Source organism: Spinacia oleracea, chromosome 4 (assembly GCF_020520425.1).
Source record: "Spinacia oleracea cultivar Varoflay chromosome 4, BTI_SOV_V1, whole genome shotgun sequence".
In the NCBI taxonomy this organism is placed as follows: Eukaryota; Viridiplantae; Streptophyta; class Magnoliopsida; order Caryophyllales; family Amaranthaceae; genus Spinacia; species Spinacia oleracea.
The window spans coordinates 105,701,643-105,718,812 of NC_079490.1; the positions used below are offsets into that span (position 1 = coordinate 105,701,643).

At 34.5% G+C, this 17,170-nt stretch overlaps 1 protein-coding gene and 1 long non-coding RNA gene across 2 annotated transcripts; one reads left to right on the plus strand and one right to left on the minus strand.

Moving 5' to 3' along the window:
* Nucleotides 1-832: 832 nt before the first annotated feature.
* LOC130459717 (uncharacterized) lies at nt 833-4,611 on the minus strand. The gene is made up of 2 exons (XR_008919301.1): nt 4,072-4,611; nt 833-1,217 (listed from the first exon to the last, which is right to left on the minus strand). It is a non-coding gene; the product is annotated as an uncharacterized lncRNA (long non-coding RNA).
* A 967-nt stretch (nt 4,612-5,578) lies between these two features.
* LOC110790064 (uncharacterized) lies at nt 5,579-6,043 on the plus strand. The gene has a single exon (XM_021994800.2). It carries the CDS (start codon nt 5,579-5,581, stop codon nt 6,041-6,043), a length of 465 nt encoding a protein of 154 aa, XP_021850492.2.
* Nucleotides 6,044-17,170: the final 11,127 nt, after the last annotated feature.

Sequence of the window (17,170 nt, forward strand, 5' to 3'; positions counted from 1 at the left end):
GAGCAGGAATATGGTTCAATTAAGCTTGAGCCTTGGTTGATATTTACAGATAGAGAGACTTTTCTTGATGTCATTAAGGACTATTGGTTACAGGAGGGGTTTGGGTTAAGTGTTGAGAAGGCAGACAGCAGAAGATACACTGTTGTTTGTGCAATTGAGGGGTGTGATTGTAGGATTCATGCTTCAAAGATGGTTGATAAGAGGAGTTGGGCCATAAAATCATTGACTGGGGAGCATAAACAGTGTGGTAGACTAGAGGTGAACCCCATAGTGACCACCAAATGGTTAGTGAAGAAGTTGTTGCCAGAGATTGAAGCAAACCTAGATGTTCCTGTAGAAACATTGCAGAATGTGACTCAAAAAATGTTTAGGATACAAGTTAACAAGAGGCTATTCTACAAGGTTAAGGCAGTGGCAAAGGAGATTATCCATGGGAGTTTTAGTGAGTCATATGCCCTTCTACCTAGGTATGCAGAGATGATCAAAAAGACTAATCCTGGGAGTTATGCATTGATCACAGGGCATAATGATGGTGGGAATGTGGACCCAAGGTTTAAGGCTTGCTTCTTCTCATTTGGTGCACAAGTAACGGGGTTTTTGAAGGGATGTAGGCCCATTATTGGAATTGATGGAGCTCACCTTAGTGGGTATTTCAAGGGGATTCTGCTGTCAGCCTTGGGGATTGATGGCAACAATGAGATATGCCTGCTTGCTTATGGGGTTGTTGACACTGAAATCCAAGAGAGCTGGACCTATTTCATGAGGAACCTCATGGCACTTTTTGAGAGAGAAGGCTGCAACTAGGATGAATGGACATTCATCAGTGACAGAATGAGGGTAAATTCTGAACTTTTATCTCTTATTCAAGTTTTCATAAATTCACCAAATACTCCAAAGTTTGAAAACTATTACCCTATAGTTAAACCTTAATTCACCAAATACCCCAAATTTAAAACTTATTTCACCAAATATGTAACAGCCCACACTTTTGAGCTGCTATTTAGAATTACTTATTTCCCACTAATTACACTTGGAATTTAATTTACAAAACAAAACCTGAATTAACCCTTATAATCAACTACAAATACACAAGAGATCTTAACATATCATAATCTTTGATAGCCTCATAATATTTCAATAAAATTATTCCTTCCTCAATCACATCTGTAATCCACATCCGAGCGTATACAATACCTGCAAAATCACTAAAAAGGATTCTGCCCCCACCAGGACAGATTCAAAGAACAAAGTCAGGGAAACTGAGTACACAATGTCCAACCTGAAACTCATTTTGGTGGCTTAAAACATGATATCAAGATTTATTTATTTGTAAGGTAAAATTGATTTGATACGATCAAAAATCATATTTCAAATCAAGCTCAATAAATAAATTGCAAGAACTTAAATCATTTCACATAAATTCTTTAAATCATAACTGTAATATTCATAATTGATTAAATAAATTAATTAGCAAAGACTTCAGACTCATTCACTAGGTGTGCAAAAGATGTTCATATCATAAGAAGTCTTCAAATCCACTATTCAACATGATCAAACTTTAACATATACTTTGAAAAATATCCATCATGGATCCACAATTCGTCTCTCATGATTTTAATCATGAACCTAAAGCTAAGTACAAACACATCTCAAACCATAATAGCCACTAATGATTCTTCATATTGAATCTCTCATACCAATACACATATGTATTCCTTCAAAGACATTGAAACTCCAATTCGTATCGATCTGGATAATTTATTTTTGAAATAATATCATAAGATTAGTATAACCTTATCAAAAGAGTAAGTATAAGTTATTGATACTCCAAAACTATAATTTTTTTAAAAAATACATCTAACAAATGATAAAAAAACGTATCAAAATCACACTTTGAATTTTTCAAACAATATATGTTTGATATTTCAAAATAAACACACTAATTCTTTCATAATATTTGCTTATTCTTGCAAATTTAAACATATTTTGTCTTTAAAACTTATAAACTAACTAGGGGAAGAGAACACGAATAGAGACGGGTTAAATAACCACTGTCTCCAATTTTTAGGGGTCGTCATACACCTTTTCACACATGCTTGCAAGACTTTTAGGACATGTCCCCACACAGATATACAGATGTACATTTACACAAATGCACAGAAGTGCATTTACACAGATCACACACAAATACACAAGTGATGTTCATGGCCGTTGTTAATTAACGGCTTCTTCCCCTAAAGTCACAGTTAAAAACATATCTTAAAGATTAAAGAAATCTATAAAACACAATTATTCACAATTTCATTTCGCAAACAAATCTTATTCAAATATCTTGAATACACACTGAAATCTTGTAACAAGATTATGATAATTATGTCCAAAATATCGTTTAAAAATATTAACAAAATATTCACATCTTTTCACAAACTTTGTTTACGTGAATCTTGAAAAATGTATTAAGTTTAGTGGACACATATATATAATTCAATTTTCTTGAAAGCCCTCAAGTACAAGTGTAGCCCAAGGCATACCCGAGGTTCATAACTTATCTCAAACTATATACTCACGACTCTAAATACTGTAAAAACTCAATCTTAGTTCCCCAAAATCCGTAACCTTAAAACGCACAATGTAATTCCATTCCAATTCGGTTTGTAACCCAAATATCAAATTTTCCAGCCATTGCAACTCATTGTCACAAATCACAATAGTATAATGCTTAATATAGTAAGCTTAAAAACTCAATTATAACATGCAACCTCCATACCTTCAAGTATTGATCATATGAATCTCACTTATGGATAATACAAGATGCATATGAGTTATACTAAATTAGCCCAATATTTCAAAATAAACAAGTCAACTTGATTTAATTCCCTGTTCCATCGCATGTAGTTATAAACTCAAGTTAAATAATGTATTTCTCTTAAGTTTTTATTTATCACAAAATCGAAAATTCTTACCAAGCATAAGACACATAGAACTATACATATAACTCCCTCAATCGGATCTTCAAAGTATAAATATCTTATATTATATCATACTTAATCAAGTAATAATAATAATCCTTCTAATTCGAAAGTACCCTTTAAAGAAATCACATTAAGATCTCAAATTGAAATATCATCTTAATCAAATGTTTAAAAAAAATATTAAATATCATATCATAATTAGTTAAGCAAAGAATAATTTGGTAAATACAGACTACAGTGTATAATTGGAAAATCAGTTAAATAATTAAAACAACATAATATGTTGGAATACTCAAGATATATTTTTAAAAGATCACATAGATTATTTCTTTAGTTCCAAACCTATCAAATCGAATAAAAGAAGCTCATTTTGAGTATACTCGTATATACTACTAACACAAGTTAAAAATCATATAATAACTACTAATACTTCAAAAACTAAGTATTGTTTAACGATAATTCATAATTCTCTAGTCCATAATACCGTAAGCAAAGAGAAGAATAATTAATCCATAGAGATAACTTATAAACTTTTCAAATACTAGATTAGATTCACGATTCCATAGTAAATAATTAAAAATATAATCAAAAGTCCCAACCTTGTATTATATCATATCGTAACTAGTAGCCCTTACCAAAAATAATTCAAATAGAACTAATTCAAATTTTTCATGCTCATTCGTATGATCTAGCTAGAAAACAATCAATAGTTGTTAGAGATACGTCACAAGATCTCTTATAAAGATAAAGTTTTGATATAACTCCTACAAATGAGATCAATAGATTCTAACTCAAATCCATAACACAATACAAACTTCCTTTTGACATAAATCCTATATATAACACACACACGGACCGTATATGTCTTACATATAATCAAGTCAAGGCGTAGCTCTTACTATTGGAGCACTCATTTTTAGATTCAGTAAAATTTTATAACTGTCAACCAACTTATTTCGCAAAATCTCCAGAAATATATGATCATATTAGTTCATAAAACACAATTCGTAAGTACCAATTCTTTGATATAAAACACAATTTTAAAATAAATGAAGTAAACACCAATTTTTCACTTAGAAGGTGGAAGGACAATGTGTACCTTCAATTGTCACACCTAACCTCCAAGAATCTAATTTCTCGATCACCATCGATCGCTTTAATCCGAATTCAATCTTCCAGAACACATCTCATACTTTAATCTCCAATGATAATCCATAATCTCGAACGCCAAATTTCACTTGAACTCCATATATTAATCACCAACAATTTACCTTTCCATTGAGAAGCTAAAACCGCAATTAAGAAGTGGTGAAAGTGAGAAATAACAAGGAAGAAAGAGCACGTTGGCAGCAACAACTGTGAGTTTCGGAAGACCATATCTCCTAGCTCAAGGTTCCGAATTGAGTAAATTTTGAGCCTAAGTTGGTTAACTTTTCAAACTCTATATCATTCATGAAGAAACTATTGGTAAATTATGAACGCAGTTGTAGGAAATGCAGGAAACAGAAGCAGCAGCAGAGAAGAGGGGCAGAAGTTTGGTGATCTTTATTCGGGAAATTTTGGTTCCAAAATGAGGGAGATGAAGAAGGGGATTGGAGTTGTTTTTTTTTTTGGGGAAGCATTTTCTGGAAATATCTTGATTTCATGGCAATTGTGTATTAAGCAAAGGAGAAAAGGTGCAAAACACTTGGCAGCAAAAGAGTAAAAGAAACATTAAAATTAAAAATATGTTGCCATTTGATGAGAATGACACGAGACTCCAAAGAAAGGGAGTTTAATAATTAATCAAGTGCTAATAATTATATCATAACAACTAATAATTATCATTATTTATTTTAAAATTATTTCTCTTATACACTTTTCCTACAAAATATTTAGTACATATTTCAGCAAATAAATAAACTTAGAAATTAAATAAGAGATGCTTAAAATTGGGCTATTACAAAATACCTCAAACTTAAAACTTAATTCACCAAATATCCCAAAGTTTTGTACATTATTTCATCCTAATATTATTTTCCTTGCCATTGTTTAATCTTAGGGGGTGGATTTAGCTGTACATGAGAACTTCCCTAGGGCCACTAGAAGGTGTTGCAGTCAGCACTTGTACATGAACTGCAAGAATGGTGGTTGGAGTGGAGAATTGTTCCACAAGCTCTTCTGGAAAGCTGCTAATGCTTACAACCCTTATGTTTACAACAAGGGCATAGAGAATATCACTGAGTTTGATCCTAGGCTACACAGTACTTGGATACATGTACTGAGCAGTGGTCCAGACATTAGTTTGAGCCAGAAGTGTGTTGTGATCATAACACAACAAACTTTGTGGAATCATTCAATGTTGTCACCAAGCCCTACAGAGATTTACCAGTGTTGAGACTGTTTGAAGGTATTGTGTTCTGTTTTTCTTCCCATTTTCTATTTCTGTCAGATTTCCAGTGATTATGTTCTTATGTTTACTTGGTTATTGTGTTAAAATGCAGCTATTAGGCAGTGGTCTATGCAGAGAATTGGGGTCGTATTTGATAAAGTAGCAGACATGCATGGAGCCTCAAGACTTAACTGAGCATGCCAAAGTTGAACTGGAGTTGAGAACAGTTGAATCCATGTTTTGCTACTCTACTCCATGTGGTGGTGGGGAGTATGAGGTGAGGGAAGGCCATGTGAAATTCCCAGTCATGATTGACAGCAGAACCTGTGGGTGTGGAGTTTGGCAGGTGTCTGGTATTCCCTGCAAACATGGTTTGAGGGTCATTTACAACCAGAGACTAGATCCTCTATACTTTGTGTCCCATTTCTTCAAGGGTGCTGCTTATAAGTTGGCATATGCAGAACATATGCACCCTATTCCTGACCCTACTCAGTGGCCTGAGTTTAACCTGCCCACCATTAACCCTCCTGGAATTAAGAGGATTGCTAGAAGACCCTCTAAACAAAGAAAGAGGGGTGCCATGGAAGCTAAGAAGAGGAAGAGGCACACTTTAGTAAAGTGTAGCAAATGCAAGGAAATGGGCCACAATGCAAGGACTTGCAAGTCTAGCACTGGCAGTTCTAAGGCACCACCAAAATAGAGGATTTCAACAAGGAAGAGGAAAACTGGTGATGATGGAGCAAGCACATCCAAGGCAGCACCAAAAGGGAAGAAATCAAAGCAAGCATGAGGTGGGGAATGTTTTAGGAGCACAGTTGGTTTTTTGGGTAGTTTTTTGAACATATATTTTGATCTTGCACATACTCATTAAGTAGAAAACAGATGCAGTTAGTGCAAAGATATGTTGTAAGTGAAGCTAAAAAACAGATATGCTTCCCATTTTGGTATTTTGTGCAATTTATGCAATAACAATTATGAAATGTGATTTTATTTCTCATTCATTGTGTCTACTTCATAATTACAAACAGTAGGGTTACAAACATCAATATCCCCATTTGAATTACAAGTTTAATTACTTTTTGTTGTTGTTTTAACTTTTTCTTCATTTGCTTCAATTCCTCTTGCATCTTACTGTTTCCCTTGTTTTCAGTACTTTCTCCTTCATCTAAGCTTCCCATGTGTTACCCTTCAAGTTGTTGCCCCCTGTTTTCTTGCTCAACTACTCCCTTGAACCATCTTAGGTTGTTGCAAATATCACACTTGTAGTACAACTTTTGTCGATTGAGCGTTGTATCGGATCTTCGGATGGCAAATTTCCTACCACAATAACAAATTTTGTTAGGAACTCTAATATATGTGGACTCATTGTGTGTGGAAGATGATTTTGAAACAAAACTCATGATAGAAATCTTATAAGATTAGAAAAGCAAAGAAAAACAACAACAAAAGTACATGAACAATCCAGCAAGGGGGCTTTTATAGCCTACCAGAACCAACGGCTACTTTTCATACACAAAACCTAGCTGTTGGAATAACAAAACTAGCTAAATTTCATGTTAGGGCATTTGGTGAAATAAGTTTGAGATTAGGGGCATTTGGTGAAATAAGTTTGAGAATAGGGGCATGTTGTGAATTAGAAACTTAGCTAACGGCGGACTAACGACACGTTATTAGTAAGGGTATGGTGGGCATTTGTACGGATTGTGAGGGGTATTTTATAAATTGTTGAAACTTGCTAGGCGTTTGGTGAATTACAGCAAAACTCGAGGGCATTTCATGAAATATCCGATTAAAAATGTATTTTGTATCAATAAGGTTATGACAAAGCAAAGCTTATGCGTATAACCGGAACAACATGAACCCGATCTGACCCGACCCGACATGAACCCGACCCGATTATAACCCGAACCGATATGAACCCTGTTAGGTTATGATACATATGAAAAACATAAATCATGCGGAAAAACCTTAATGCCAGGAAACATATTATTTACACATAATCAGTTAGCATAATTCAGATGCATACACTTTGTAGCGTGCCCTCCCTAGCTGCGCCCGAACCGAACAAGAACAAGTCTTTAGGACTCCAAGTGTCGTCCCTCCGTAGATAGTCCACAGCACGTCCGGATCTGCCTTAAGATTGACCAACTAGAATCGCCCTTAAGGTACTATAATTTTCGGCTAATATGGGCAAGTAATGTGACTGATTTCTCTGCTGAAAAATCACAGCTTTTATTGTATGAATACTTGTTAAAAAACTCGTGTATAAATTTATGACCCTAGGCATATATTTATAGAATCATGGAAAAGGATTTCGAATCCTGTTAGAATACTAATTAATTAATTAGAATCCTTTTAGAACTCTAAATAATTAATTTCTATATTCTAGGATTAGGATTTAATCATAGCACGAATTCCGATAGCTTTAGAATTCGTATAGCACGCACACAAGCACGAGCACGAGCACCGCACCACACAGCCCGCGCGCATGCCTCGTGGCCCACACGAACTTCACGGCGCCTGGCCCATGCTCGCAGCCCATCTGATCCGCGCGCGCGCCACGCCTTGTTGGTCCTGGCCTTGCGCTGGGCCTAGCGAGGCTTCGGCGTGTGGTTTGATGCGTATGGCTTGCTGGGCGAGGGCCTGGCTTCGTGCTGGGCCTTCGTCTTGCAAGTCTCGTCCGATGCTAATTCGTACGATACGCTTCCGATTAAATTCCCGATTCTGGAATTCATTTCCGATACGAACAATATTTAACATTTCCAATTCCGGAATTAATTTCCGTTTCGAACAAATATTTAATATTTCCATTTCCGGAATTATTTTCTGATTCCAATAATATTTCCGATTCTGACAATATTTCCGTTTCCGGCAATATTTCCGATTCCGGCAATATTTCCATTTCCGATAATATTTTCCGATACGTACCATGTTTCCGTTTCCGGCAACATCTACGTCTTGGATAATATTTATATTTTCGATACGATCCATATTTCCGTTTCCGGCAATATCATCGTTTCCGGAGTATTCATTTACTTGCCTTTGACGATCTTAGCTCCCACTGAAACCAAGATCTGTCGATTCCGAATATCCATAGATGGAGTATTTAATGCCATTTAATACTTGATCCGTTTACGTACTATTTGTGTGACCCTACGGGTTCAGTCAAGAGTAAGCTGTGGATTAATATCATTAATTCAACTTGAACTGAAGCGGCCTCTAGCTAAGCATTCAGCTCACTTGATCTCACTAAATTTATTAACTTTTTAATTAATACTGAACCGCATTTATTATACTTAACATTAAATGCATATTTGGACCAAGGGCATTATTTCCTTCAGTCTCCCACTTGTCCTTAGGGACAAGTGTGCATTTCCTAATTCATTTGTCGCTCGATGCTTGCTCTTGAACATAAGGTAAGAGTTGTCATCCTTATTATGTCCAGAGGTGTTTCTCGGTTTCAGAGTTCAACTAATCAAATAAACAGATAATCATAGCCTATGATTCATCTGAGCACGGCCATGCATTTTACAGTTTCTAGCTCTCCGGGTGGCCTTGTACAACTTTTAGCATCTCATCCCGATTTATGGGAGGACAATCCCAATCTTGCGATCTTGAGATTAGACTTCGTTTGATAGGTGATTACCTGAGCGTTGCCTTTATAGCCTCCTTTTACGGTGCGACGGTTGACAACGTCAAAGTAAGCAGTTCTCAAACAAGTAATCTCAAATCACTCAGGTATTGAGGATTAGTGTCTAATAATTTTAATGAAATTTACTTATGACAGATTTTCATCTCTTACAGTAAAGTTTCATAGGTCTGTCCGATACTAGTCTTCCCAAAGTAAGTATCTATGCAAATGATTACGACATTGCCATGTCCACATAGTTCAAGAAACAGAAATACTAGTCATCTTGCATTCTAGTCGTCTAACGTTTTCTATGCGTCCATCTTTATAGAAAACTCCGACTAGGGACCTTTTTCAACTTTTGACATTCAAGTTCACTTGATAGACATTTCTTAGTCACAGGACTGTTCCTGACAGTCTATCTTGAATATATCGTCAAATTGAAGGGACTCATCATTTAATACTAAACCAAGATTAAATGGAATATGAAAATACATTTCATATATGATAAATGTTCAACCCCAATGTTTTACAACCATGGGCCTCAAACCCATCTTTAAAACAGTTCATGGAATTAAAGCTATGCTTGATTTCCAGTGCTACAACGTGAGTGTTGCTTCTCTTTTGTTGCATAGGTTTGGTTTTCAAGTACCATAAGTATTCTTGATCTCAATCTAGTTGATCTTCACTTAGATCAATAGATATTGGTATATGTTCGTCATGCCTAAAGCCATACGATACGTTTTTGGCGATCCTCATATTATATCATATATGATAAATTCTTTTGCAGAATAATTCCCAATTGAATTCTATTCATGTAACTTTAGCTCATCTAGTTTCATTAGATACTAATTCCAGCTAAATTCTTTGACATATAATATAGGTTAAGAATCTCACTTAGATCCTTTGATGTTTAACTTAGTAAATGCTTATACATAGTTCAAACATTCATTACTTAGATTTATTCATATGGATCGAATATCTCTAATGTAGTCTTTCGTGTTTGATTTAGTAAATGCCATTACTTAATCCAAAACAATATTATAAGATCTTTGTAAATAGATCTTAATACCCAATATGTACTAAGTTTCGCCTTGGTCCATCATTGATGAATGATTTCAAATCTAAGTCATTAGCATTTGAATGTTATTTCACAATAGAGAGATATGTGTGTGATACACATAGGACCAATTAAGTTTTTACGTACTCCCACTAAACTTCTTATATATCTATAAGAATCATGTACTTTTTATGAAACTAAAATACTTTATTAGCTTCACTAAAATACAGTTCCAATTCCCAATTGCTTGCTTAAATCTATACTTAGATTTTATAAGCTAGTTTTTGTTTTCAAGTATTTATTTGGATCCACAAATCCTATGACATGCCATGTACATATTTTCTTCCAACATTTGACTGAGGAAGATGTTTTGTCATCCAATTTCCATATGTACCAATATGCAATCATTGCTTGAATTATAGACTTTGAGCATTACGATTATGCATGAGGTTTCAACACAATCCATGCCATGAATTTGCTTGTAACCTTTAGCAACTAATCTAGCTTTGTGTGTGAACACAATCCATGTTTGATGGTTTTTATCCTTAAAACCAATTTGCAACCAATAGTTGTAAAACTATTCTTGCAAATCAACAAAATTTTAATTTCGTCATCAGAACATTGAGTATGTTTTTATGGCCTTTAACCAATTTAAACATTTAAGTCTATATATGGCCTCTAACCATTTTCGGGAATCTAGGTTTCGTCATAGCTTTCTTACAAGTTCACAAACTCATTAATCTACATGATAATAGTTTGACTGTAAGTTGTAGGTTTCTTCACTATCTAATAGAAGAATTTCATAGCTTCAGTGACCTGAACTCCATGCCTACTAGGGTATAGAACATCAAACAATAGAATATCAATAGCCACTTGTTAGTCTTTTGAATATTCTGTTCTCCTTGAAGCACTTGTAAAGTCTTCTAAGAGATGTCTATTTTTTAAAGCCGCTTCTAAAGTCCTTAAAGAATAAGTGTTCGGATTTTCTGAAGAACTTCGAAAAAGCCTCCGGAATGTCCGTTTATGTTTGTTGTTCTCCTCGAAGACTTTCAAGGTCTATTTTCTCCCACTTGTCATTTTGGAAACGGATTTCCTAAAAGGACATTATTTCGAGCAAACAAACATTATGTTCTCAAAAATTCGTGGTAGAAACAATACCCTTGTGTCTCATTTGAATAAATCACAATGAAACATACATCTATACTTGGGCCTTAGTTTGTTGAATAACAAACACTAAGTTCCCACTGAGTTTAACAACTCTTTAGATATATATTATTGAAAAGATATTCTGAAATTACTTTTCAAATAGCTTTGACGAATTTGGTTTAGTGTGGTGGTAGTTGAGCATTTTGTTTAGAAATTATAGGAAAAGTCTTTATGATTCACCATTGATCGAATCAAGTACTAATTGACTTCGATCATTCCAATTTAGATATACCATATCTTATGGATCTAGATCGTGAACACACAATCATTGATGATCATTTTTGACTCAAGCAATCATCAACATGATCTAACCTAGATCTTTATGATTTCTTGCCAAGTGGGATTTATACTTCTGAATCTTTAAACTAGCCAAACAGATTCAAACTTATATCACATTGAGTAAATAAACCTATATTCACTTAAATCTGTGTGAAATAATAAAGTCATAAAACCTTTCTTTAGCTTTGAATTCTATTGTCTAGGCGTTCTAACAATAGTTCATATTTTTTGTTACTTTCAACAAGTAAGATTTCCTTGTCTTAAATTGATCTAGAAATCAATCAACTTTCAAAAGTCCATCAAAATAGAACTTTTGAATGTTAACTTGTTGATATGGCAACAATGCTAAAGATTAGTGGAACTCAAATCAAGAGATTGATTTGAACTTAGTAAAGTTCTTTATTTGTTAAAGAGTTGTTTATTTTTAATCAATCATATTGACTCAACCCGTAAATGACCATTTCATTCAAATAAACAAACAAACATTGTTTTTGTTTTTCTTGAATGTGAGTCTTTCTGTGTTTGAAGCAGAAATTTAGGTATGCTGATTATGGAACAAAATAGCCATTAAGTTCCAGCCTTTGAAAGGACTTAAAACAAACCAGATGACCCTACAACTAATGTAGCATTGCCATGCTTCATTTCCCACTTGTAGGTCATTAGTGTAGCCTAGCTTCCATTGTTTGAGTTATTACCAAAGTAAGAACCTCAAGCGGTATATGATACCAAGGAATTTTAATTGCTAGGTCACTTCTTTTTAAATATAAACTTATAGGTAGAAACGGAATCGTAAATTCATTTCATTTGTTCCTTGTTTTCCTATTTCTTGTACCCTTTCTTATAGTCTTAAGAATTGAATTCTTTAGTGTTGAATTTTATACTTTGTTAGACATGTCCAATGTCACTCCAACAACGTTCTTACCATTTATGTTGAATATTCTGTTTCAACTAGATGATCTTACCAGAAGCTTCTAAAGTTCTCTAAGCATCGATCTAGTCGAATGTCTAGGGACTAGACTCATTCGAGAATTAAATGGAAAAAATATTTTAGGTTGTTAACCATTGGTAAAGCTGAGCGTTTAAACTCAATGCTTTATGATCTCAAAACTACATTGTATTTTGAATTCACAAGCACCAATCGGTTCGCCATTTGACTTTGATACTCGAAAACAACCATAAAAGTCGCTAAATGAAACGTACATTTTAAATTGCTCATTTTCTCTCATTTCCGTGAATCGTTCTTGGATTCACTACCAATCGAGGAAATTTATTGTTACCTTTCAAAAAGGATTTATTGCAGTGCAAGATATTTAATTATAAACAATAATTAAAACATACAATGAAGCATGCAAAGTCTAAACATTTATCATGAGTAATGACTTGAAAATTAAAGCAATCATGCAATTTAAACAAGTTATTGGCATTTTATTCGAATTTATTGTTCCGGAAGGTGTGAATAAAATGATTCCAAGACCCTAAAATCATTGAAGAATTAAGCACATTATGTATTTAGACTCAATTCTAAAATATTTTAGGTAAGCAAAAGTCTTTTGCTAATAGTCTAGAAACTACTCTTGGTTGATAGGTACGTCTAAGAACTTATTAGGTAAACCTATCAATTTTGCCACGACATAAAAGGACTCCTTACTTATATCGTTGAGTTTAACCAAAACTAACATGTACTCACAATTATTTGTGTACCTTACCCCTTTAGGATCAATAAGTAACACCACGCTATGGCGGAAAACTATTACTAAGATTGATGTAAAGGTTATCCAAGTAAGTGTTATTTTGGCATGGCACCTTTTAACTCAATTTTTAAGTTTGGAACTTAAGGCTCTTACTATGTTGGTTAGATTTTAAGTGAACTAAAATCCTTAATCATGCAACATAATCAAGCCACAATATCATGCATATTTAAGACATATTTAAAAGCAATAAATAACTTAAAGCATGCATAAGATAAATGTGATCTAGTATGGCCCGACTTCATCTTGAAGCTTCAACTTCAAAGTCCGTCTTGAAAATGGATTGGAAACTCCGTCTTGAATTTCACCGTGGGAGGCTCCATTTTCTTCAAATAGGATAAGCTATAATTAAACTAATTACAACTATTTGATGGTACGCAGACCATATTTGAATTGAAAAACAAACTTTGGTGCATTAGACCAATTACGTTCAAATTTAATGGTACGCATACCATATTTTCTATCCTAATTGGGCCATACTAGTCACTTCATAACCTGCAAAACAGTACACATACAATATATACCATTCACCCATTCATTATCATGAATGGCCCACATAGCTGGTTAGTAAAACACATTGTAATGCATCACATAAATATTTGCAGCAATTAATCAACGGCACCAATAATCTACCAATTATTCAGTCCTTATTAATTCTATTCAAGTTGTTTTAACCTTAAAGGATTTGGAGACCTAATCAAGAGTTTATGACTAAAAATGCTCCCACTCAAACCAATAACTTTATATGCTTTACTAATTTTAAACATAAAAATATATTTCTAGTCTAACCGGAAACATACAAGTTTAATTAAAATTTAAAGCTCATATAAAATTATAATCGAATCCATTTATTTAATTTATTTTCAGTTGAATTAAACGAATTTAAATTAATTCAAGGTTTAACTTTAGTAAAATAATTAGTATAAATTAAAATTTATAATAATTATAATATTCAAAATTAAAATCCGAGAAAACAATTTAAATTATTAATTTTAAAATTAATTAAAATTATTTCCGAACTGAAAATCTAAAATTAAAACGAAACGTATCAATTGTCGCAAGATGAGGCACTTGGGCTTGCGCCCAAGCCCCATCGAGCTACGAGGCCCCATGCCCCGTGCCATTGATCGTTGCACACGGCTTGCACAGCCACACACACACTTCCCCTCTGCCACGAACACACGCAGCCTTGCTGGCTACGCTGCGCGCAGCTTCGTACTGTGTCGTGGCTGCCAACCGCTTGGTGGGCCTGGTGCGTCGTGGCGCAGCTCATCGCTGCCCACACGCATCTTGCTCGTCGCATGTGTTGCCCATTGCCCTCGCCCATCGCCCAACATGCACGCCTAGGCTTCGAGCCTTGCGTGCCGCCTAGCTTGTTGCTCGCTGCATTCGTACCGCATGGGCGACGAGCTCCCTTGCTCGTCGTCGCGTGCCCGCACTATACAACACCCCTTAAGGGTTACACGTAGCTTCCATTGCTTTGTGCGTGCAACATTCATGAGCGTATTTCATAAAAATTTAAAATTTTTAATTCAAAATTAATGACAAATTAATAAATCATATTAATTTCATAATTTTAGGGCGAAAAATCGAAAATTTATTAATCAATTAATTTCCGATTAACATGGATTCAAATCTAGGTCATAAAAATTTAAAATTTATCATAAATTAACAATTTTGATGGTGGTTTTTAATCATGGATACCTAATTAAATCATTAATTAATTATGAAAATCAAATCAATTCTATATTATTCGAATTTCAACAAATTAATCATAATTACAAATTAGGTTGTATAATTAACAAGTCTAGACATTCAAAATTGTTAAACATATACAGTAGGTCAATCAAAAATTCAAGATTTATCAACAAGAATCGCAAATATTCAATTGAACATTTTAAATTTACAAACTTTTGCGTTCGAAAAACTAAAACCTCCGAAAAGTCATAGTTAGGCTTCGAATTTGGGAATTCTGGGTTCGGCCGAAAAATACTCTTTTTGTCAAAATTTTAGAATGCCTTTTACATGCGGAATTGACACAAAAATCACTCGATTTGGATGAGTAACGAATAAACTGCCGAAAAACTGCGTACATATAATTAAATAAACGCAATTTGCAATTACTTAACAATTACGAAAATTAATCACCCCTTTTAATTCTTTGCAAATTTGTAAAATTTAACCATGTTATGCAATGTAGATTATGCAAATAATAAGAGGCTCGTGATACCACTGTTAGGTTATGATACATATGAAAAACATAAATCATGCGGAAAAACCTTAATGCTAGGAAACATATTATTTACACATAATCAGTTAGCATAATTCAGATGCATACACTTTGTAGCGTGCCCTCCCTAGCTGCGCCCGAACCGAACAAGAACAATTCTTTAGGACTCCAAGTGTCGTCCCTCCGTAGATAGTCCACAGCACGTCCGGATCCGCCTTAAGATTGACCAACTAAAATCGCCCTTAAGGTACTATAATTTTCGGCTAATATGGGCAAGTAATGTGACTGATTTTTCTGCTCAAAAATCACAGCTTTTATTGTATGAATACTTGTTAAAAAACTCGTGTATAAATTTATGACCCTAGGCATATATTTATAGAATCATGGAAAAGGATTTCGAATCCTGTTAGAATACGAATTAATTAATTAGAATCCTTTTAGAACTCTAAATAATTAATCTTCTAGGATTAGGGTTTAATCATAGCACGAATTCCGATAGCTTTAGATTCGTATAGCACGCACACGAGCACGAGCACCGCATCGCACAGCCCGCGCGCATGCCTCGCGGCCCACGCGAACTGCACGGCGCCTGGCCCATGCTCGCAGCCCATCTGATCCGTGCGCGCGCCACGCCTTGCTGGGCCCGGCCTTGCGCTGGGCCTGGAGAGGCTTCGGCGTGTGGTTTGATGCGTATGGCTTGCTGGGCGAGGGCCTGGCTTCGTGCTGGGCGTTCGTCTAGCAAGTCTCGTCCGATGCTAATTCGTACCATACGCTTCTGATTAAATTCCCGATTCCGGAATTCATTTCCGATACGAACAATATTTAACATTTCCGATTCCGGAATTAATTTCCGTTTCGAACAAATATTTAATATTTCCATTTCCGGAATTATTTTCTGATTCCGATAATATTTCCGATTCTGACAATATTTCCGTTTCCGGCAATATTACCGATTCCGGCAATATTTCCATTTCCGATAATATTTTCCGATACGTACCATGTTTCCGTTTCCGACAACATCTACGTCTTGGATAATATTTATATTTCCGATACGATCCATATTTCCGTTTCCGGCAATATCATCGTTTCCAGAGTATTCATTTACTTGCCATTGACGATCTTAGCTCCCACTGAAACCAAGATCCGTCGATTCCGAATATCCATAGATGGAGTATTTAATACCATTAAATACTTGATCTGTTTACGTACTATTTGTGTGACCCTACGGGTTCAATCAAGAGTAAGCTGTGGATTAATATCATTAATTCCACTTGAACTGAAGCGGCCTCTAGCTAGGCATTCAGCTCACTTGATCTCACTGAATTTATTAACTTGTTAATTAATACTGAACCGCATTTAGGGTGCGTTCTGTTCACCTTAAAAAAATAAGTTTCAGGTCCAATAAGTTCAGATAAGTTTCAATAAGTTCCAATAAGTTCAGATTAGTTCAGATAAGTTATAATAAGTTCCAATAAGTTCAGATAAGCTCAGATAAGTTCATATAAGTTTCAATAAGTTTCAATAAGTTACAATAAGTTCCAATAAGTTCCAATATTAATAGTAATATTATTATTTATTATTATTCGTATTATTATTAATATTAATATTATTATTATTATTTATTATTTATTATTTATTTTTATTTATTATTATTAATATTAATATTAATATTAATA